The following is a 22,869-nucleotide window of genomic DNA, read 5'->3' on the forward strand; positions in this document are numbered from 1 at the left end:
CTGAGATGTGAGTAATCACCGAGAACTAGAACAGTTGTTTTATGTTATTTGGCTCAGCCCAGAAATAACTGGTTAAAATACTACAGTTTACCTATGCAGAAGATCAAAGCAGAGAGTCCTTTCTGGCCTTTGCCTTGAAGAAGGTTACCTTGTGCATCCCACTGTGCTCTGTCATAACACTAGTCTCTATTTTGATAGTGGTCCAAAATGAAAAGTAAACCTGAGACAGACCCAGGACAATACAATTTGCTCTTCAAGAACAAACCAAGATCCTTCCTAAATTGTGAACTCCATGGCACTTGCACTGTCCTCACAGATGCAGGTGACATTTACTGACAAAGAAATGTCAATTTTACAGAGCTATAGAATAAAGTAATAAAGTAATACTGGTGTTTAAAAAACAAAACAAAACACAAACAATCCCCACTCCAAAATTCCTGTTGTCTGTGCTGCTTTATTAAAGTGTAAGTATTAAAAAAGTGACAGCATTATGTGCTGGGCTCAGGAGATCTAATTGAAACAGAGAAACAGATTTTGAAGGTTCTGTTGTATTATAAATCCTAGATTTCCCCAGTGAATTATCTGACCATACATGTAATGAATCTTTTTCTTGAATTAAAAACACGTCCATCCAAATATCCCAGGACAAATCCAATATCTATCATTAGCAACAAATAGTAGTTAATAAACATACACAATATCCATGTCTGGAAATCTACCAAAATACTCCTCTAGACTCTTTCCTTTTAAGCCAAGTAGCTGTTTCTGTGCATCTAAACTGAAACTTACAGTTATAAGTCCTACCTCATAATTGTTGCTGCAATTTCTAAGTCAGTACATAACACTTGTGTCTTGCAAGCTTGACCTTGTTCCTATGTCAGTAAACTATAAAATTTTTGTTCAAGTCAGTGAGAATGGATTAAACCATCTGCTATTCATAGTACTATGGCTTGCAGTATTATTTTTATCGTACTGCTTGAATATCATGCACTGTTTGGCCCAGACTTACCCCACTAACTCCAGAAACCTAAACGAGATGCCTGAATTGGGAGCAAAGTGCCATAAGCTGCCTAAATGTGTCAACAATGGGAAACAGGCATCTCTGTCTACAAAGGACCTAACCTACCTTCTGAACAAAACTGTCCCTAAATTGTGAAAGGGAGAACTTTTTAGGGAGTTTATTAGTTTGTGGCAATAGTTCTATTGTTTCTCTGCTGAAAGGCAGGTAGGAATTTTGAACAGAATGGTTATGCAGATTGTTTGCTAGAAAAATCAGCATCAGACTTATGTATGCCTGTAAAGGTATATAAGCATATCTCTATTAAGGAAATAATTAGAAAATCTTCCTGTGCTTATTTTGCACCAAATTTGTCAAATGTCTAAATTACAGAACATTCTATTTCTAAGAGTATTTCTAGTAAAAAACCAAGTGTAACAGCCAGTAAGAAGTAGTAACTGCAGTCCATTTACCTTCAGGTTAGCAGCAAATAAATGCCAACTTACTATTGTTATCTTGCTATAGCATTTATTGGTGTGTTTATGCAGCTATTTCATTTGCACATCTGTGAAGAGAATTGCTGTATAAAATGTAAATGGGCTGTATATGGCATTTAAAACTTTCCAATGATAAAATGTCTCAACAGCCTTTTCATCAGAATTATAAAAAACCTTTGAAGTCCATGTTTGTTTTTAAATCAAAATGCTATTTTTATTCAAGCACAGTGAGCTGGAACAGTTCAGCTGTACTTGCATGTCATTTATTCAAAGAGGGTATTCACTAATTCACTGATACCCACTGCCTCAACAAATAAAGAGACAGTCCTACACATTTCATTTCATTTCATACGCTCTTCCTTGTTTATACTTCTTCCAACTGCTGCTCTAGGGGCAGAGCTCTGCCTTTGGAAAAGCTCCCTTTCCATTTATCGCATGTTGCAAACATGAAAAAAGAGTGAAAAGGGAGCTTTGACTACCTCCTTCTGCCATCACCTTTACACCCTGCATTTTACTGCCACTCCATCGAAAAGTAATCAGGACCAGTAATGTCATCCTTGACCATAACACTTCATAACTGGCATTACTCTACTGGGAGATGGGTGTTCAGCTGGGATGGCCATTGCACTCCTGGAAGATGGCTTTCAAGGTAGGCATGACAGAAGGTACAAGACCTGGAGTACTCTCATAACCCCTTCTAGGGTGAATCCTCCATCTTCACACCAAACACCTTCAGCTGCCCCAGTTGTTTTAGATACCATTTTCTGTTTGTAGGCTGTTGTGCCCCTGACATCCCAATCAAGATGATGACCTTGTCAAGAAAAGCCACTGCACAGGAAAATCTGAAATAAACTCACAGTCTACATCAACCAGAGCCAGATGGGGAAAGCTGGAGACAAGGGAGGAAGAACAAGGTAGCAAAAATAACATTAGTGGAGAAGCAGGAGCTCAGACAGCTCAAACTTCTAGCAAAACAAATGTGGCACATGCCCCTTCACAAACAAAACAATAGGTAAATAACTGGAACTGCAAGTACAGTCCATGACATTCTATTCTCATTCAAGTCAAATCTTCAATGTAACAGGATTTTATCCATTCAACATTTATATCTGTTACCTTCTCATAAGCTTTTCTTTTTGTTTCAGAGTCCATCCAGTCATTTTCCTTTTCCAACATGTCAATAAAAGCCCAGCGAACTCCTTCAGTCAACTCTTCCATCTGCAAAACATTTAGCAAACCCTGCCCCAGTGAAATATGTCATGGGAGAATCATTATAAGAAAAGGTTTGGTGCACATAGAGGCAACGGATTTGGTTAGACCTTAAATGATTCCATCTCAGACAGTGTCTGCTATTCTTTCTGGAAGGCAAATTTCTTCCTTCTCCAGTCCTCAAACACTTCAGAAAATAAGTTTCTTTCCATTTTCTTTTCTTCAGGTGAACCACACAACCTGTTCATTGCCGATTCTTCCATGTCACAATTGTGGATACTTCGGTTCTAGATCACTACCCATGCAGAAGGAGCCAGCTCTGAGACATTTGCACAGATAAAACCTTTTCTGCAGAGAGAGGAGCATCTGTAGCCTTGTTTGGTTTATGTCAAACTGAGACACGCCTTATTAACACTGCCAGAGGACTGAATTTGGGCTGGCAGGATCATGATCCAAATATAAAGCAGCATCCAAATATTTAGCCTGCATTAATCTGTATTTGTGAAGTACTCATACTCTATTTACTCCAAGGATAGAGGCCACAGCTCACAACACTGAGCAGCCTTAACTGCTCCTGTGGTCTTGACCCACGAGTGACAGCTTGCATCTGTGCAAAGCTAGGAAAACTCACAACCATTTTAGCTTGGCTGCTTCTTCAGACATCTATACAAAGCCACAAGCATACCACAAACAAGTAAAAAAAATGTGTGTGTATATATATATATATATATATATATATAGGAGTGGTTAGTGAGTATGCACACTAAGAAAACCCTAAAATGACACAAATCAAGAAATCTAATGGCTTAGAAATGCATTATATTAGTCTAAAGAGTAGAAATGTCCTCATGCCTATGCATCTGTCTGGCAGCACAGCCCAGAAAAGTGTATGTTATCTGTTGCTTCTGTTTATTCCAGTAGATGAACCTCATGACTGATAGCCACTGAGAATATTGTGAGAGAATTCAGTAGAGGCAATTCAGGGGATCCAGCTGTTGCTTGAATCCTTTAGCACAGACCAAACCAGAGCTGAGATAGCAAAAGACATGACAGATAATCATTACATTAAGCTTTGTGTTATCAATTATGTTACATTTAAAAATAATAAAAATGTCAAGTTTCGGCGTTTTATATAATTTTATTCTATAGATCTAGTAGCTCTGAAATGTCATAAAAAACAGGGACGAAACCCTGGCAAGTAACATTACCTTCAGCTAAATTGTCATTTATGTATCAGATGTATATTTTAATCTGGAACTGTTCTTTATTTGTGGTAGAGCCAGGCAAAACATAGCAAAGCTCCTTTGATTATTCATTTTTTCCTACCCTTTTCAAAAAACACTTTTTTTTTACTTTTAGAGACAATATGGAATTACTAGAACAGGTCTAGCATTAAATATGACTCAACAGGCAAACATTCACAGTAAACTGCATCCCAGGGAATAGGGTAACTTAAAGATATTGATGACAGAGCACTGACTCAATTAACTTAGTGCACTAATGAGGTGAACTCCCTGTATTTGGAGGTTACAAGTTCAAACTCAAGCTCTGCAGCTGGGCCCTGGTGTATACTTAGGCTTTATGCACCAGCTGTAGCTGCAGGGGGCAGGGGGAGAAACCTATTCCTGCAACCAAAGTTATTACTGAAACTGCTCAGGCATAGCTGTAAGAAACACTGCAGGCGCTCTGGGTTAGAAACAGTGCTATATTTAGACACAAATAATGTCTTTCTTGATAAAAGGGGAGAAGTATCTAAGGTATGAAACATCAATCACCAAACAGAGGAAAAAGAATCCATATTATCCATAACTCAGGATTTGCTTATCTTAGACAGATATTTGTCATGAGCCAGGGGGGGAATCTGTACAATTAAGAATGCTTTTCTCAAGTGCTTTCTTACTGCTCAAGAAAGAGAAATAGAACTGAAAGCCAGTGAAATTAAAATAATAACACTGCAAATGGTTAACCTGAAAAGCACACTTCCAAATGGATTGCAACAAATTTCACCTGTATCTAATTTTATCTCTATGAGCAGTTCATTATAAGTCTGAATCTTGTGATCTACTCTATAAATTTTATATGCATTTCTTATTATGGATACTACTGTGAATTCAGACTTGATAATTTTTCAAAGACTTGGCCTGAGAGGAATGTACATTCCAAAAAATATTTTAATTAGGTCACCTTTCAAGAGAAACCCATTTTCTACTCTATCAGCTCCTCATAATTTTCCCTTGCATATACAAACATGAAAAAGTGTCTGCCCCTTCATAAAGTGTACATTTCTTATAGTCTTTCTCTTCCCACTTATCTTGCACAGAGGTGACACTGTGAGTCCCTGAAATATTTTTGCCACTATATATATATATTTTCGCCAAATAGCACAGCACAAGCTCAGTCAATAAGCAGGTGACTGAAAAGCTGGATCTCAAAACGGAAACTCTAGCTGAAGGCAAGTAGCAAAAGAAATGCAGAACCTGAGAGGGAAACACACGTCATAAAGATCTGGATGAGCCAAATCAGAGTGTTGATCTGTCTAAAATGAAGTCCTTCCTTGAGAAAACAGTCAAACTAGATAAAGTCAAACAGACACACACTCAGGCTACTGAGCAAGGGCAGTGCAGGACTATCACAGAGCTGTCATTCTCAGCGCAGGATGCTATTTGATGTTTCCTAAATGGTTGTGCCTCTCCTGCACTAACAACTAAGTTCAATGACTAAATTATCTAATTTTAAGCTGATTATTGTTGGAAAATCAATCGCTGGGAAGTAGATACTGGAAAACCTTATGAGAAAAATATGAACTGAAAATAAGACATAATTTATTGTGACGGGTAATTAATCATTTGAATATGTTATTAAGAGAAGTGATAACATAGCTATGCTTTAAGTTTTAGAATGAGGATGAACATCCAGCTAAAAGCTGTTCTCTGGACTCAGCAGTGTGGAAGAACACTTCCCTTCACCGTTGAGCAAAAAAGCTTTGAATCACAAATATAAACTCTCCGTATGTGGCTCTAAGCTTCCCTTAATTCGGGCCAAACATCAGTTGCACTTTTCTTAGACTACAGGTGTAGCACAGACAGCTTCAAAAGGGTAACCCTGAAGCAGAGAGCTCTTGACCAGTCTTAACTAGTCAGTGAAAAGTTTACTATAATGAGTTACACTAGCTATACTAAACTGTTTCTCACCAATACCTCTCACTCTGTTCCTGCACAGCCTGGCTGTCATTATTTATGCAAATCAGTGGTGTTCAACCTGGTTTTGGTCTCACTACGTATTTGTCTGAAGGACTGAAGATGGAAAGAACATGCAGGGCTCGGATGGACAAAAAGGTGACATTTCTTCAAATTTGTTCCATTTTCTCCTTGTCTTTCCCACCCCCCACCCCCACCCCCTCCCCCAGCCCCAATTATAGCATTTTCAATAATCTTGTCTCTTTTTAAACTTTGGTCTAACATCAGGGGTAATCTGTGAGGAGGGAGACACTAATTAAAAGTTTATAGACAGAGATCTCAGAGGACTCACCATCTCTTTCTTGTCTTCTTGAAAATGGGCATTCACAAACATCTTACCCACAACATAAGGGAGCGCGCTTTCAACAAGGTCCACACATTTATCCCACTGAGGCAGCAGAGTTGTGGTTCCATGGATCACCTGTTGGCAGGTGCATGTAGTAGGTCTTAACATCATACTGTTTAAGAAGAACAAGTCTGCATCCACATACAGTATACTCTAAAGCGTATTTGTCAAATAGCTACCAAAAGGAAACAATAATGATACTTTACAGTTATTTCCATTGTCATCAAGTGGTATGACAAATCTTTTGAATGGCACAAAACAGCTGTAAGATTTTAAACTTAGAAAGAGTACAATGCTAATGACTTAGAGAGGCTAGGCTTGGAGAGTTAGTTACAGGATGACATTCCCAAGCGCCAGCTTTGGGCTAACCTTGGTAGTCTTTCTGTGTTAAGTGGAGAGACACTTCCCTCTAGAAAATCCCTGCTCTGAGCTATCTTGTGAAAAAATTTCTCTCTCTCCACTGACTAGATGAGAAGCCTAGGGAGATCATCCTCATGAAAATGAGGTCTGTCCTTATGAAACACCACCTACAGAGCCTTCCACTGCCATGAACTTATCTGTGCTAAGGATGTCTACCATTGGTAAGTACACTTCCACACCTTTTTGCCATTTACCTGTCTAGCTACTCTTACCACAGCCTGTGTAAAATAAATAGTTCCCTTCAGTTCCTTTCTCAAACAGTATTTTCAGGAGGAAACAGGTTTGAATCATCAAGAACACTGAACACATGTTTGTACCCCAAAAATCTCACTCCATGTTGTGGTAGAAAGGTGCTGGCAGAACACTTTGTGTATTTTACTAAATTAATGGTGGTTAAATACACACTTCCAGGCTCTGATGATGTCCCTGCACAACCATACATGAGCTTAAAAAAAGACATAGTCAAGAATGGCCAACACACCAATGAACAAGGCAAAACAGAGCTCAATCACACTGCTACCTTGGTTTCTGTTTCTCATGGGAAACATGTTACTGTGGGTGCTTACCCAGCTAATGCTACATTTTCTTATCAATGTAGATGTTGATTTTTTTAAAGAAGTGCACACAACAAAATATGAGACAGGTCCATGTAAGCAATGGCAATGCTGATTTAAGAATTTTTTGCTGTTTACAAGGTTCAAAGAGTTCCCTTTCCACTTAAGGAACTTCTTAGGCTTTTCGACAGGGAATAAGAAAAATCCCAGTCCAGTAGCTAACACCTGTCAGATGTGTAAAGGCACAGCACCGCCGATACTGGACCAGATCAGGCAGCATAGGGATTTTGGCCTCTCACATACTATACAGACGTCTTAAGCACTGATCTAGCAGTTTCTAAGCCTCTTCTTTTCCCCGTTCTTCTCTTTTGAGCCCAAGATTCGTTTCTAGCAAAACTAAAGGGTCTGGATTTGTTACTTTCCAACAGGAAACAATCTCATTGGAAAATTCCAGAGTAGCTCAACCCTCAGCTATTGAAGGTCAGATATTTTGCTAGTTCTAAGATTGATTTTCTCCATCATATTGCCTGTAATTAAGCTTAATCAATGATTCATACTTAAATACCCCAGTGAATTGCATTTTCAAATGCTTTTTATTAAATACTATGTGCACTAATAGATTTTCAATGACAGAGAGAACACTGCTTCTGTAAAAAAACCACATTAACCAACCACTACATAATAAGGTAATAGTTTCCTAAACAAAGCCAAAATTGAAAATAAACTCCTTTTCCAAATTCTGCAACCTTCATATATAACACAGCACTCAAAAAAAAAAAAAAAGAAGAGAAATAAAGAGAGAAGAAAATTTCTCTCCAGGGTCCAAGCAAGACCACAACGGAGATTTTCCTGATGCAGGGGAAGAAGGGGAGTCATGGCATTAGTCATCAGAGCTTGAAATTCCTTCTGAAAGCTCTGACTATACATCAGCCACAGAAGGAGTCAGGAGACAGATCTGGCTTTTAGACTGTGGCATATTATTATTATAACATAATAATTACCATTATTTTGAGGGAGGCTTGACTGTAAGGAGGACAGAAAGGCAGCACAGGCTGTGAGACCCATACAAACAGAACTGAGAGGAACAGATTATCTCTCACAGCTGGTTTATTGATATTTATATTACAACAGCCAACCAGAACTCCCTCAAAATGTTCCTTCTAATGTTAATGTAGCACTCTAAAACACAGTACTCCAGGTAGTAACAGGGACTATAAATAGCAGGTTTCAAGCCCTCCCAGTCAATTCAGAGCTCCACAACACAGTGAACTGATCCGTCCCACAGGTGCCACTGCACATTTGCTAGGACTCAAAGCACCACTGCAGAGAAGCTGCTGATTGTTGCTGATGTGGTAATCAAAGCACTTTCTCTAGAGTCAGCAGGTTTGCCCAATTTCTCAACCTGAAGTTTTCTGAAGTTTCATCATGTCTTTTCCCCCTCTTTTTGCAAAATGTTTAAGTATCTTGATGCTAAGATTTCTATGTGTAAGATGTAAAAGCCACCAATAGAAAATGAGAACCTGATAGGAAAAAAAAAAATACTATGCTTATGATGGGTGAGGCTGACTAAATTGAAGAATGAATAAAAGATATGGTCATGCCTTTTTAGTAGTTGTGGGAAAATCACTTTGAGGGGGGAAATTACAGAATACTGGGACATAACAGTATTTGTAGTATTATAACAACAAGGGTAAAATACAGTTGCCACTTTCAGGACAGTTGGCATGCATGGAATCTACTCCACCATGGTTCCCTGGGCAACGCAACATGCTACCCTAGAGGAGCAGTGGAGGGTGATGTGGAGACCCCACAGCCAGGCTCTGCTGTACTCCCTGCAGGGCTGGGAACTTGATGGTAACATGCTGCTGATAAGCTGCATAGCGGCTGTCAGATGAGAAATATGAGAAGATGCCTGTTGCTGAGCCAACAACTGTGGCGAAATTATTTTCCTTAGATGAAACTTGCTCATTATAATCTTGTTATAATACTAATCCACACCTCCATCCCAAAGTTACCCACCTCCAAGGCACGATCACCTCCCACTGAGCATCACTATAGATTTCTTATCAACTATGTTTTTAAATGAAAGCGAAGGAATTTTACACCAATCAATAACGAATGTATGACTAGAGTCACTCAAGCTCCACCTGAGAGTAAAGAAAAGTATTAAAAGTTAATGAATGAGGGGAGAAGTTAGGGGAGACTCCATTATAACTTCTGGGATCAGTTGACGGGCTGAACCTGTCTTCTCCCCCGTAGGGACATCTACTGGGTAAGAACTTTGTCTTATGCATGCTAAACAACTAACTCATGCTACCTGTTATTAGTGATTAAGGTTTTGGTTGTATACAGCTTGGTTGTATATAATTTCAAGTTGTTTTTGCAGACAGTCCCTATCACCGGCAATCACGATTAACTTGTTATGATTTTATAATAAAGTGTGTTATTCCGCAAACTGCTAGTGTGAGTCCTTTGCAGACACGAGCAGTTGCCGGCAGTGGGTAGCACATTCAAATAAAGTGGGAAGACCTGCTGACGGGTCCCCCTAATTTTGTTGGCATGTTTCCCTGAACAAGTCAGTCAAGTGGCCCTCTGGTCCAGTGGCACTGTTCAGTGAAGGGTCCCTGTAAAGGACGCTGACAGACTGATCGGGCAAAAGGATCTCAACTTTCCTGGGGTGCTGATAGAAAAATCAAACACCCAGGGTTGAGAAAATCTCCCCTGCCTCTTTTCACATGACAGTAGTCATTCAATGTTTTCTTCACCTACCTAGCAAGAGGTTGCTGGGTCCTCTCTATGAACCCAAAGGACCTGTGTGCCCTTGGTCCTCCAGCCTCTGACTGCACAAATCTGTTCACCAAAGCTTTTACCTCAAACTTCATTTCTCATGTCCTTTCTGCTGACTTGTGAAGTCTGTTCCCCTGAGCTATTTACAGCACTTAACTTTAGCTATTAACTATTAGCTAGTGCTGTTTACTGCGCCTAACTAAGTCCATTTCCAGGTCCCAGGGGCAGATAATGGGAATGAGCTGCTGACTCACTGCCCTTACTGTGCTGTTCTTAAGTTTTCATAACCAATTACACGAAACCCTTGATGACATTGTTAATATGCATTGAATCAACTTGAATTAGATTTCTCCCTAAGCTTCTGCAGAAAGTACCCAGAGAACTGACAGCAGCTAGTCACCATATCAACATGCACAGTATACAAAACCTGAAGTTTCCTTCCAGGAATTTTTCTGGTCACAATATAACTCAATATAACTCAGCATTATGCTGCAGACTGACTGATGGCTAGCAATAGTCTTATTTTGTTTGCCTAGGAAGGAATGTCCCAGGAGGGGACACACTTACAAACTTGTCACTGTGGTTCTCACAGCCAGTTTCTCATTTTTGCACAAAGAAAATGCTGTCTTTAACAAGACTGATTTGAATATGATTTCAGAAGTTTAAGAGACTGTGTTTCCCGTGTAGCTTCCATCAGGCTGTTGGGATGTTATTTTTAGGTATGTGATTAACTCAGAACTATTCCAGTGCTACTCAAGGAAAGACATTATGGATGCTTCAATTAGCTACCTTCATGCCTCACCAGGGAGGACAGAGCACCCACACCTCCTGTACCACATCACTGGTAGCATCATGCGAGCCTCTTGTTGTCATGACGCCACCAAACAGCTAACTTTCATAATGACAAACAAAAAGTTCACCATCTAAAGTGGTTTGGAAAAAAGAATATAAAGCACCTTTCAGTTTCAGTTTCATCCTTGGTTTGCTTGAAGAGCCCACAGGATTATCAGGGTGACATTCTATTCAGGGTTCACTTAATCAAATGTGTTTCACATAAATGACTATATTACTTAATAGATAATTAGGTCTGCTCTCGTAGCTTGGGGCAGTGACTAACCTCTTCTGGGGCTTCCACAGCCCCAAGCTGGAAGGCACCTGATCTGCTTCTCTGTGGAAATTGCGGGTATATAGATGTGCTAGAGCTCAGGCTGGCACTAGAGCATGAAAGAGGTTTGAGCAAGCTTAGAAAAGCTGAAATCTTAGGCTTTTGTTTTACCAGAGCTATACTCACACATGTGTAAACATTAGGTTTTTTCAAAAGCTTAGATATTGGCCAAACAGGTGTGGCCTCCGGGAATAGCACAGGCCTCAGCCTCGGCATGTAACTCAAAAACTTTCCAGCTTTCAAGTTTCTGCATAAGAAGACTAAGATTTTTTAAAGGGGAGTGGGGTGTCTCAAAACCTCCTTAACATAATCTAAAAGACATTTTGCCTTAGTGTCATATACAAGAATATATATGTCTTAATTTTTTTAGAGGAAGACTCCAACACAAAAAGTTTATTCCAGAAATTTATCCAGCACAGAAAACATTTCTTATTTCAAAGGTGTAAGCAACTATAAGGAAAACCAATAGTGTCAATATTAGTACTATTGTAAGTCTTATAATAACGCTAACTTACCCGAGAAAATTCCAGCCATCGATACTGAAAACGTCTACTGAGGTTAAACAACCTTGAATAAACCATCCTCCACACCAGATAGTTGGCAAGAGTCCTGTTAAATCAGACATTTTTTTTTTTTATCAGACATCTAAATGCATATGATGTACCACAAAGCACTCATAGAATTATCTCTACAAACATTTCAACCGAATGGTGAATTTTCACCTTGAAAATTTATGGGTGATGAGCAAATTGATAAATCCCTATTACACAGAAGATTCTGTATGATTGAAGCCAGTTAATATGTAATTGCACCATGATAACCATCTGCTAAGGAATATTTATAACGAGTTCGTCTCCTAGTATGTCATTTTTAGGTAATGCTTTTTTTTAAAAGGCAGTTTTCATTTTCCATAGAAGTGGCAAGAACTGTGTCATAATAATAGTTGCATGAAAGTTCTATCCAGAGATAAGAAAAAACCTAATTTTTCTTTTGTAAATCAAAGTGAATATTCTCTTTCCTCATTAGTAGGGCACATAAACTGTAACTATGAAACAGAATAGGTAACAGTCTATCCCTTATAAACTATCATTATCTCATATTTGTATCTTTCATTAGAAGTTATCAATATGCTTTTAAAAGCTCTTTCTACCCACAGAGTTATTAAAGTAGTACCACTCTTGTTTTGTCAGATGGATAATTGAAATGCCAAAAAAGAGAAGTCTCAGTAACAAGAACCTCGTAAGAACTGAGGCTGAGAGATCCAGGAATAACTTGTTTAAAGTTCTTGGGAGACCTGACATCCATGCCCCTTTTCTAAAACTTCAAGCACTTGACTGGAGGATTTATTTAGTCTAGATTGAGCTATCCCCATGCTCAGCAGTAGCTGTATGAGGTAAAGGTGCATTGTGAAATATGTGATTCAACTTCAAACAGCCTCAAAACAAGTCCAAAAAATGGCCTACATGTATTATTCTCATCTTGTCCTGAACATGACATCTTTTTCAGGTACAGTCATTGCTCTGAAGCTATGGATATCCACATGTTTGCTCTCCACTGGGATATACATAACATTTTTTGGCAGGCCATAGACTTCTCCATAGGGAGGAAAACTGCTACTTTGCAACCAAACTTACTGTTATGGACTGTCTGAACAACTCCCCCATCTCTAAAAATCCCATTTCAGCAATCTGTCATTGCCACAGATGCGGAGCTGCGTAGCTGCTCTACAGTGTCACTCTATTAACTTAAATCACAGACACATTCCATACTGTTCCCTCCTCTGAATCATAACAGGTTATAAACACACTTTGTGAGTGTGTTGTCTTCACAGCAGCATTTGCCTGAGCCATAACTTGAGTTTTGCCTCTAACCAAGGGTCAGTCCATCCAGACAAGATCTCCAGCTTAAGATACCTTGTTGCTGGAAGCTTACACTCTGGGCCACTCAGATGGGAAGGTGATAAAGAGGTGAGAACGGAGGGGTTTAAGGCAAGCTATAACTACATATTGGCTATTCATGACTGAGCACGTGATAACCCCATAACTCCAGCAGCACGTGCACATCCTGGTGGGACACTACACCAAAAGCAGATGGGTGGCTGTTCACTCTCCGAGGGCTGGCTGAGATGTGCACTGGGAACCACCAGCTGGTGGCCCGGGAAGGCAGGCACTGCGCAGGGCCGCTGGATCTGGCTGTCCCTGCAGGCTGCTCCAGCCGCACTGGAGCTAGCACAAGTGTGCACACCCACATGAACCTGCATGGCAGTTGTGACACACTGGGCAAAGCCTGCTTTACTCAGTTAAATCTGCATATCTGTATAGGTCAGAAATATGGTCAACTCAGTTCACACAGGAAAACTTGAGGGTGCAATCTCAAGCTAACTGTCACCTCAAAGGCCTGACACTCACTAGTCTGCTGCCAGTGGTGGCTTGTAAGGGAAGCAGAGAATTGCTGTGATTTATAAGTCCTGCCTTTTATCCTCATAATCTCTCACACCGGGCATAATTCCTCTTTTTGTACACAGATATATCATATAGTACACGCAATACCCACAGTACTCATAAAACATATCGAAAAAGCTTTTTAGCATGAATAATGTACATTTATAACATAGTAACATGTTGCAAAAGCCAAAACAGCTAGCTCTGCTTAGATGATCAAACCATTCTGACAGAATGCTTAAGGTCATTAAAAATTCATTCCAACCCATGATATACCAGCAAGTACAGATTTTCCCCTTAACACATTTCTGACAATGTGGAATTTCCTCATTCAATGACAACTGAAGCACCCTAAAAATGCTCAGCTCTCATTGGTTTTGTAAATGACTTGAACTCCACAAGCCTCACAGCCATCCACCTCAGGTATTTCAGCAGAGCTGAATACCATACATGTTCCTACAGTAACTACTCTGTGGATCTAAAACAGTATGCAAGTCCTACAGATTAAAAGGTTGAAAGATTTAATTTCAATCAAAAGTCTTTGGTAAAAAACCTCAGCTAAATAGACTGCTATCATAAACCAATTATATGTTACAATTCAGTACTTAATTGACACAAAAAAATTCTCCCTTCTGTGTTCTTATTCTTATCTAGTAGTATTTGCCCTTATGTTTGAGTTGGGGAACCTTGTCAAATTGGTTAGTGAATGAAAGATCAAAAATTTCTAAAGAATGAGCCTCAAAAAGGTGATTTATTCAAAGACATGAGTATCAATGGGAGTTCAAAAACTTTTGTATCGGGCGTAAGTAATGAAGGCAGCTGTCACTTTCAGGGAATATCCCACAATTAATGGGGTATGTTTTAAGTTGGGAAGGAAAAGAAGCTGACACATCCTAAAACCAAATTGTCTCATGAGATTGTAATAATTTGTGACTGTAATCAGACTAGAATCCACTGATGAATACGATGCTGTAAAACAACAGGAAGGTTTCACTTCAAAGCCCAGAGGTGTGTTTATTTGCTGAGGGGGGCAACAGGGGAAAAGGTTGAGAGGTTTTGTTGTTTGTTTGAAGGGCAGTGTTCTTTATTTTGTTTTTCAAAACAAAACAAAATCATATTCACTGTTTACCTATTTGGGGGATGATCATTTTACCTTTTTGGCTAACTACACAAACTTAAAGCCAATTGGTCATCCTCATTTGGTTTAAAAACTGAGACTTTTTGGTTATTAAATGCCTCTGCTGCATATCTTGAGGTGATTTGCATTCCAATTTCACAAATAATTTCACTGAGGCTCAGAGGAGTTAACCTCTTCACATGGAGCAAAATCCAACACACAAACCATACAAATCCTCTCCGCTCTTTTGAAGAGACCAGAGCATTTGTTGTTGTAACCTTTCAGAAGAGTACAGTACATAGTTCCCTATTTAAACTTCAGAATGACTGTTACAGAAAGAAGTGTAGGCTCATTCTTAACCAATATGACCATTACTGTGATACACACTCCCAGAGGAAGTGGTAGAGTTTGTTTGCTGGAACAGTTAAAATTATAACAGTGCTTATGAATATCTACCAAGGAACTCTCTACCCTGTCTGGGAATAAAGTTGCTGCTCATGTAAAATTCTGTGAGTTTGTGATAGTCCAATCAGCAGACATAGTGGCAATTAAAGAGGATAGATTTAATATGAGATAGATTAACAAATTAGTTGACATTTTAGGAAAAAGATCACTTTCACAGATTTTGAGATCTGCTTGAAATCTTTGTATTCAGAACTGAGAAATGAATCAAATCATGAGTAGTGAAAACCTGCCTGTATTGCTAGAGGCACTAGTTCAAGTCAAATTATTGTAACTTCTCTAATTTTTCTGAGGCAGGCTAAAATCAGGAAGAAGAGTGTCCCCATCCCTCTCTATAAAGAAAATTCCTCTTAGGCTTCAGTAATTACAGAGTACTTCTCTATTAATTGTCCCATACTGCAAAGATCTGGTAAGGTAAGGCAAAGCAAACTAGTTATTCATTCTGACATCCATGAGAACGATAAAGCTGCTTCCTTCAACATCTCCAACAAGGACACAATTTGCTGTATCCTATTTATGGCTCACACATAAAGCCCAGACCACAGGTAACAGAGAAGGGATACAAGGGGCTCCTAACTGGTGCCAGCACCATCCTATCTCCCCTCTCACAGGGCACAGATGTATTGGAGCTCTCATTTATACCACATTTAAATCTCATTTACACCACAGCTACATTTATGTTTTCAACATACACCTCTTCTTCCTGTAATAGATACAAACTCCATTAAAAATTAGTCAGTACACTAAAAACCTGAAGGAATCCCTGAAGACCTCTTATGAAGGTGTGACTTACTTCAGTACCGAACATCTGATGTGACAGGCTAGCTAGCCCACGGCTGATGGAAACTCCTGCGGGCTAGTTACTCAGCTGCTTGGGCAGCTTACTGTGGAGAACCATGCTCATGGGCTGGACTCACAGCAGTGCCCTGGCTTGGGAATTCCAGATAGACCTCCAGATCACACCACTGCACATATTTCAAGCTCCACAAAGTAACCTGATTATATGGAGCAGGGTTGTCAGGTAAGTAACAGCCTTATTCTACTAAATTCACTCTACAACCTGCCAACGTGCTATTTTCTGGTAACATTGCTATGTGAATGATTTCACAATTCAAGATTGTTCAGCAGGTTCTCCAAGGGAGCAATTTTTAATAACATGACTGTGAGTCCATATGACTTGCCACCTCCATCACAGGGAACTGCTCTGTAGCTAGACTTAATTTTTGCTCCATTCTTCCCTCTGCCTGACACAAACTTCATGGAGTACTTGCCAAATCACTGGGGCATGAACCATCTTTTTGTGCCATTTTGAACAGTACCTATGCCAGCAGGGAGCTCACCTGGGAAGGGGACACACAAGGCATTGGAATAAAAGTATAATTTAGGGATAAGAAGGTTTGTAACTGGAAAGTATATGAACCCAGTGAAAGTAACTGCTTCTCCAAATGACGAGAAGTTAATTCACATTCTAATCACTGTAGCAAATCCAAAATATGTGAATGCTTTACTAGGAATTTGATTGGTCTAGATATTTACCCAAATTCATCATATTTGATTTAATTTAACCTTTAAAATATCATATGGAGAATGTCAAATGAGATTACCTGAAAGAAAATAGCCTTGTTAAACTTTCAGAGTTCACCCTACAGGGAAATGCTAAGACCTCATTGTTAGGAGTTCGTATTAAGATATTTCCTAATTTTCTTAGGCCAGATAACAAAGTTACTTCTGGAGCAGACTATGACATTTTAAGTAATGAACATTATCATTTAAGAGATAAACATGATCTTTGTTATCATGCAGTTTGGATGGATTTTATGTACAAGAATTTGAAGCCTGCCTAGGTGGAGTTTAGCACTATTTGCCATTTCTAACAGTTTATGATGCAAATTTCTTAGGGTAAGACTGAACAGAAAACGCTTAAGCCATCATGAACTCTAAGATATGCAGTGTGAATATACTGGAAATCAGACACTGCTTTTGCCCACCTACCCCAGCCTGTGGGGTCAGGAAGCTGGTCTCAAGCTTTGCTGAAGACCAGCATTGCCATTCTTTCTGGTCATTACTCCAGCATCACTCTGCCATGACACCAGGCTGGCTTAACTCTTCTTCAATACTCAGATTTTCCCTGAATAAGACTCTAATGGAAAAATACTTCAGGCATTTACTATGTCATTACACAATACATCTGTGTATAAGTGTATTTGTACACAGGGAATAACTAATTCTCTGTGGTCTTGCTACATGTGGATCCTCTAAATCACTGCTTTATCCCCACTGATGTAACTAACTTTGAGATACAAAGCATCGACAGTTCAAACTGTCCAGAAGAATTTCTTCAGGAAATTAAGATTGGCGGCACACTAATGACAATTGTCTGAATTTTATAAAGAAAGGAAGTTTGATGATCTGTAGGCAGATCAATCATTTTTATTTTTCTTATTGTCTTATCTATGTGTTATCTTTACAGGTATTATGAATTAATGTAAGCATTCTGTCACTGGCAAGATAGAGCAACAATATAAGACTAATGCTTCTGAATCAATCTTTTTTTCTGAAATATAAATTCAGTTGTGGCTGTATTGTACAATCAGTAAAGAATGATTTTTGGAGACAACAGCCTAACAATATTTTTTAAAAAGTTCAGCAACACACCTCAGCAGAGAGCAAATTACCAGAGAAATCACTTAGATGTCAACAATGACGTTTCAAAATGGGATGTCATCTTCACATACACTTTTTCATCACACTGCCCAAAGCTATCTGGCTTCCCTATGTGCAAAGCACATCTACTATGTTTAACCTAAGCTACCTGCATTTTACCACTATGGTTTACAGATGTAAATGATTTCACAAGATACAAGACCCCATACAAGTAAGAGATAATGAATGTATCTGGAAAGAGCAGCTTTACTGCAACCTGTGTTTTCCATAAAAAAAGAAGTGTTGAAACTGCAAATTCTCCTAGTACACACAAGCTAATATGATATCCTCATTCAGACAAAACCAAACAGACCTTTTGCCTAGAGACTAGAGAGACCTGATTCCAAGAATATCTGAAACACCTGGAAAACCCAGGAAAAGCCCAGCATTTGATGTCCCCTCGTAAGTGTGGATGAAACCGTCATAGGATCCTTACTTTTTCCTTTCATTTTCTAGTATCCTGAATAAATCTTTGAAGTACTGGGGAACACGGACAATCACATTTTCTGAAGGACCTATATCTTTGAGCTCAGGATAGAGTCTGGTGTCAATCACCTTCTTGATGTATCCCAGCCAGTCAAACTGCAATGACAAAAAGAAGGGTGGTTAAAGCATATTATGAAGCAAGATGGTTTATTAACTAAGTTGCACCTTTGAGACTAATGGTTTCAAAGCTTTATTTAAAAGCTTATTAAAAATTTAAAAACTATTGCACTTTGTCATTACACATAATTTCAAACCTCAGTAAAATATATATATATATAAATATAAGTAACTATATTTAAAAGAAAATATATTGTAATTGAGTACACACATTCCTAATGATATTACTTTAACATGCTGCTCTGTGCACTGAAGGCAATTTTAATTATATAGGTCAGAAGTTAAAAGAATAATTTTGCAATTACCCCCAACCAACCTGTGGAATCATGGCACTAAGCTCCGATATGTTCATTTTATTGTACATCACCTCACTCGTTCTATTTTCATATGGAATCATGATCTGGGGGGAAAACAAACAAACAAAAAAATCAAAACAAGGATTATCTTGCAGGGACCTCCTCTTATATCATTGCTGTCCATCATAATCCCAGTGAAGAAATATCTTACCATCTATTTTCCAAGCATTCATAGCATTAACTTCCTTTTTTGAAGATGGCATTTAACTAGTAGAAATGGAACACAGTTCATCATCATCTTAACTCATTACTGGGGAATTTAACGAGCTGCATGTCTTCTTTGAAGATATTAGACCAATTTTAGCTCTGATTATACTAAGGAAATGCATGTTGATTCATAAGAGATACAAGCACACCTAGACCATTAATACTTACTCATCCTGTCATGTCAGGTAGAAGCCAGTTCCAAACTGTATGGTTTAAAAGGTCAAATCTGAGATAAGTATGCTGAAGTGCATCTTGTCTCTTGGATTTAAACATGTTCTTGCTATGGCCTGACTAAATTTGAGGGAAGAGCCAGATACACACAAGTTTCTCCTCATTTTATCCCACCATCCTGATTTCCATAGCAGGAAACCTGGGTATATAAACCAGACATGAACTGAAGTATTCTCTAATCAGGCCTCTCATCTGGATGACCAAAGGAGCCAGACATCAGGATCCTCTGTAGTGTCAAAGTCCAAGGACACAGAAAAAGAAATCCTAAATATAAAGCAAGTTCTTTTATAACTGATAGGGGACATTCAGATTCTAAGGTGGCAGTACAGTTCATAATAGAAAAACAAACCAAGTACAAGATATAGCTCAAAATTTTCTCAGTGTTCAAGAGGAACAAGAATTGCCGATGGCAATTCCAGCTCTGCTCTAAGGTAATTCCTACATAACAGGCTGTATGCTGTGCAGTTTAAAGAGGACAGAGATTGACGCCAGACTAACCAGACAGCTGGCAGTTGTCCAACCAAAATTCTCCAGTAAGTGTCTGCGGTTTTACTATTGCTCAAACCACACAGGAAAAAAAAAAACCAACTTTCTTCTCCCTTTCTGCAAATTTTATTTTATCTGACAAATCTTTAAACTCTTCTTGAACCCGTTTGCTCCCTTGGTCTCAAAATTTTCCCTCTTCCTCCAGTAATTCAAATTTAACTGAAATCTTCCTTGTACACAACAAGCTCTCTTGCAGCATGCTGCTCCCTCCAATATCCAAAGTATCCTCCCTTTATTCTTGCTGTCTCTGCCTGAGCACACAAGTTCTCCATTGCATACATTCTCTTACAACAAAAACAGAGGAACACAGGATACAGTAAAAACCTAAGTAGCAAACAGGACTATCTCCTTTGAAATCACAGTAAAATGTTTATATAAATCATTGTGCTCATTAGGGATTATGCAACAATCCATGTCCCTGCACTCATGTCTAATATCTGAATAAATTTTAGGAGGATTATTCATACTAAGAGGAAATTAGGGAACCATAAGCAAGTATGGCTTGTTGCATAACAGTACACATTACTGACCCTGAAGGCTCTTACATGATCCAAGTCATCTTATATGCCCACTTCACCTATATACTTTATAGATTTAAACTCTGTAAGGCATTCTTTAAGTAAAGTATTAGAGCTACCAGAAGTAGCGATGCATCTTCTTACCACATAACTAATAACCAGAAGAAACGTTTTCTGTTTTTCAAGTCTGCTGGGTCACAATGAAGTATCTGCTCATTAGTTCATCCACATTGGGTAACTGAAGCTGAATATTGGGCTTTATTTAGAGGTTTGACAAAATTTCATCTTTCAGCAGGGAGATGGAAACACCGAGTTACTACCGTCGTGAATGGCTTTCAGTTTTGCACACACACACCATTGGGAAGCATCACTGCCTTTCCTCCTGTAGACTGCAGCAGCAGAACTCAGAGAAAACTCCTCTGCTGCATCACTTGTCCTGTACACAGGCTTCTGTGTTAGCAGGAGACCCAGCATTTCACAAGGGACAACGTCTTTCTGCAGTGATATGCAAAAATCCTCATGTCAGCTGGCAGTTCTGCAAATCAGTGTCAAGGTTATAGCTCTAACTTTTGCTGGTTTCCCAAGACTGAAGCTAACTTTTCTCTCTGGCTTTAGAAGAAATGGAAACAATAGTGGACTTGCAGCTCCCAGGAGTGGGATTCCTGCAGCAGCCCCACTGAAACAGGGATACAGGGAAACAGAAACATTCCTTCAGCCCGCAACAGTCCTAAAGCATAAATTAAACTCCACAAGGGGGAAAAGATGTCATCAAGTAAATCAGTCAGAACTGAGCACCAAATTTAAATCTGTTTAGCTTTACTAAATTCAATTGGACCTCTAAATTAAAACTCATGGAGTTTCTCATCCCCTCTCCCAAGGTGCCCCATGAAAGCAGCTCAGGAGCTAACTGTGGTGCTGTTGTAACAACTGCCCTCTCACTACCAAGCATCAATATCCCATCTAGGTCTTGCACTGCTTTTAGACTGTTCCTCAGAGAACCAGCCGATCTGCTTCTTGAATACATGGTAATGTATTCTCAACATAGCTGCCCAGCAGGGACTCAGATTGTGCCCAGTCTCAAAATTACAGTATAATAATTTAAGTTTGAAAATACCTTTAAGATCATTCAGCCCAACCATTAACCTAACACTGACAAGTCCACCACTAAACCATGTCCCTAAGTGCCACATCTGCATGTCTTCTAAATATCTCCAGGGATGGGGACTCAACCACTACCCTGGGCAGCCTGTTCCAATGCTCAACAACCCTTTCTATGGATTAATTTCTCCTAATATTCAATTTAAAAATCCCCTGGTGCAACTTGAGGCCATTTCCTCTTGTTCTATTGTTTGTTTCTTAGGAGAAAAGACTGAAAACACCCACCTGCCTACAGCCTCCTTTTCACGTAGTTGTAGAAAGCTAGAAGGTCTCCCCTCAGCCTCCTTTTCTCCAGGCTAAACAGCCCCAGGTCCCTCAGCTGCTCCTGCTCCAGACACTTCACCGCCTCATTGCCCTTCCCTGGACACACTCCAGCACCTCAATGTCTTTCTTGCAGTGAAGGGCCCAAACCTCAACATAGTGTTCAAGATGCGGCCTCACCAGTGCCACATACAGGGGGACGATCACTGCCCTGGTCCTGCTGGCCACACTATCTTTGATACAAGCCAGGATGCTGCTGGCCACCTTGGCCACCTGCCGGTTCATGTTCAGCTGGCCGTCGACCAACACCCCCAGGTCCGTTCCACCAGGCAGCTTTCCAGCTGCTGTTCCCCAAGCCTGTACCATTGTGTGGGGCTGTTGTGACCCAAATGCAGGACCCAGCACTGAGTCTTGTTGAAACTCATACCACTGGCCTCAGCCCATCTGTCCAGCCTGCCCAGATCCCTCTGCAGAGCCTTCAAGCCCTCCAGCAGATCAACACTCCTGCCCAGCTTGGTGTTATTTGCAAACTTACTGAGGGTTCACTCAATCTCCTCATCCAGATCATTGATAAAGGTATCAAACAGAACTGGCCCCACTACTGAGCCCTGGGGAACACCACGTGTGACCAGCCACCAACTGGATGTAACTCTGTTCACCACCACTCTTTGGGCCTTGTCATTCAGCCAGTTTTTTATCCAGCAAAGAGTACAGCTATCCAAGCCATGAGCAGGCAGTTTCTCCAGAAGAATGCTGTGGGAAGTGGCGTCAAAGGCTTTACTAAAGGCCAGGCAGACAACATCCACAGCCTTTCCCTCACCCACTAAGCAGGTCACCTTGTCACAGAAGGAGATCAGGACAGTCAGGAAGGACCTGCCTTTCACAAACCCCTGGTGGCTGGGCCTGATCACCTGGTTTCCCTGTACATGACATGTGATGGCACTCAAGGTGATCTGCTCTATAACCTTCCCTGGTATTGAGGTCAGGCTGACAGCTCTGTAGTTCCCTGGATCCCTCTTCTGGCCCTGCTTGTAGATGGGCATTATATTTGCCAA

The 22,869-nt window shown here is 39.8% G+C and overlaps 1 protein-coding gene across 1 annotated transcript in view; it reads right to left on the reverse strand.

Annotated features, from left to right (window-relative positions):
- PHEX (phosphate regulating endopeptidase homolog X-linked) overlaps positions 1-22,869 on the reverse strand; it is a 114,545-nt gene that overhangs the window by 55,569 nt on the left and 36,107 nt on the right. The window contains exons 8-12 of the mRNA XM_037378257.1: positions 18,854-18,937; positions 18,371-18,516; positions 11,727-11,820; positions 6,232-6,360; positions 2,611-2,712 (exon numbers count right to left, since the gene is read on the reverse strand). Coding sequence (XP_037234154.1) covers positions 2,611-2,712; positions 6,232-6,360; positions 11,727-11,820; positions 18,371-18,516; positions 18,854-18,937 — 555 coding nt within the window. The remainder of the gene's footprint in view (positions 1-2,610; positions 2,713-6,231; positions 6,361-11,726; positions 11,821-18,370; positions 18,517-18,853; positions 18,938-22,869) is intronic.

The sequence above is a fragment of the Falco rusticolus genome, chromosome 2, assembly GCF_015220075.1.
Source record: "Falco rusticolus isolate bFalRus1 chromosome 2, bFalRus1.pri, whole genome shotgun sequence".
NCBI lineage: Eukaryota > Metazoa > Chordata > Aves > Falconiformes > Falconidae > Falco > Falco rusticolus.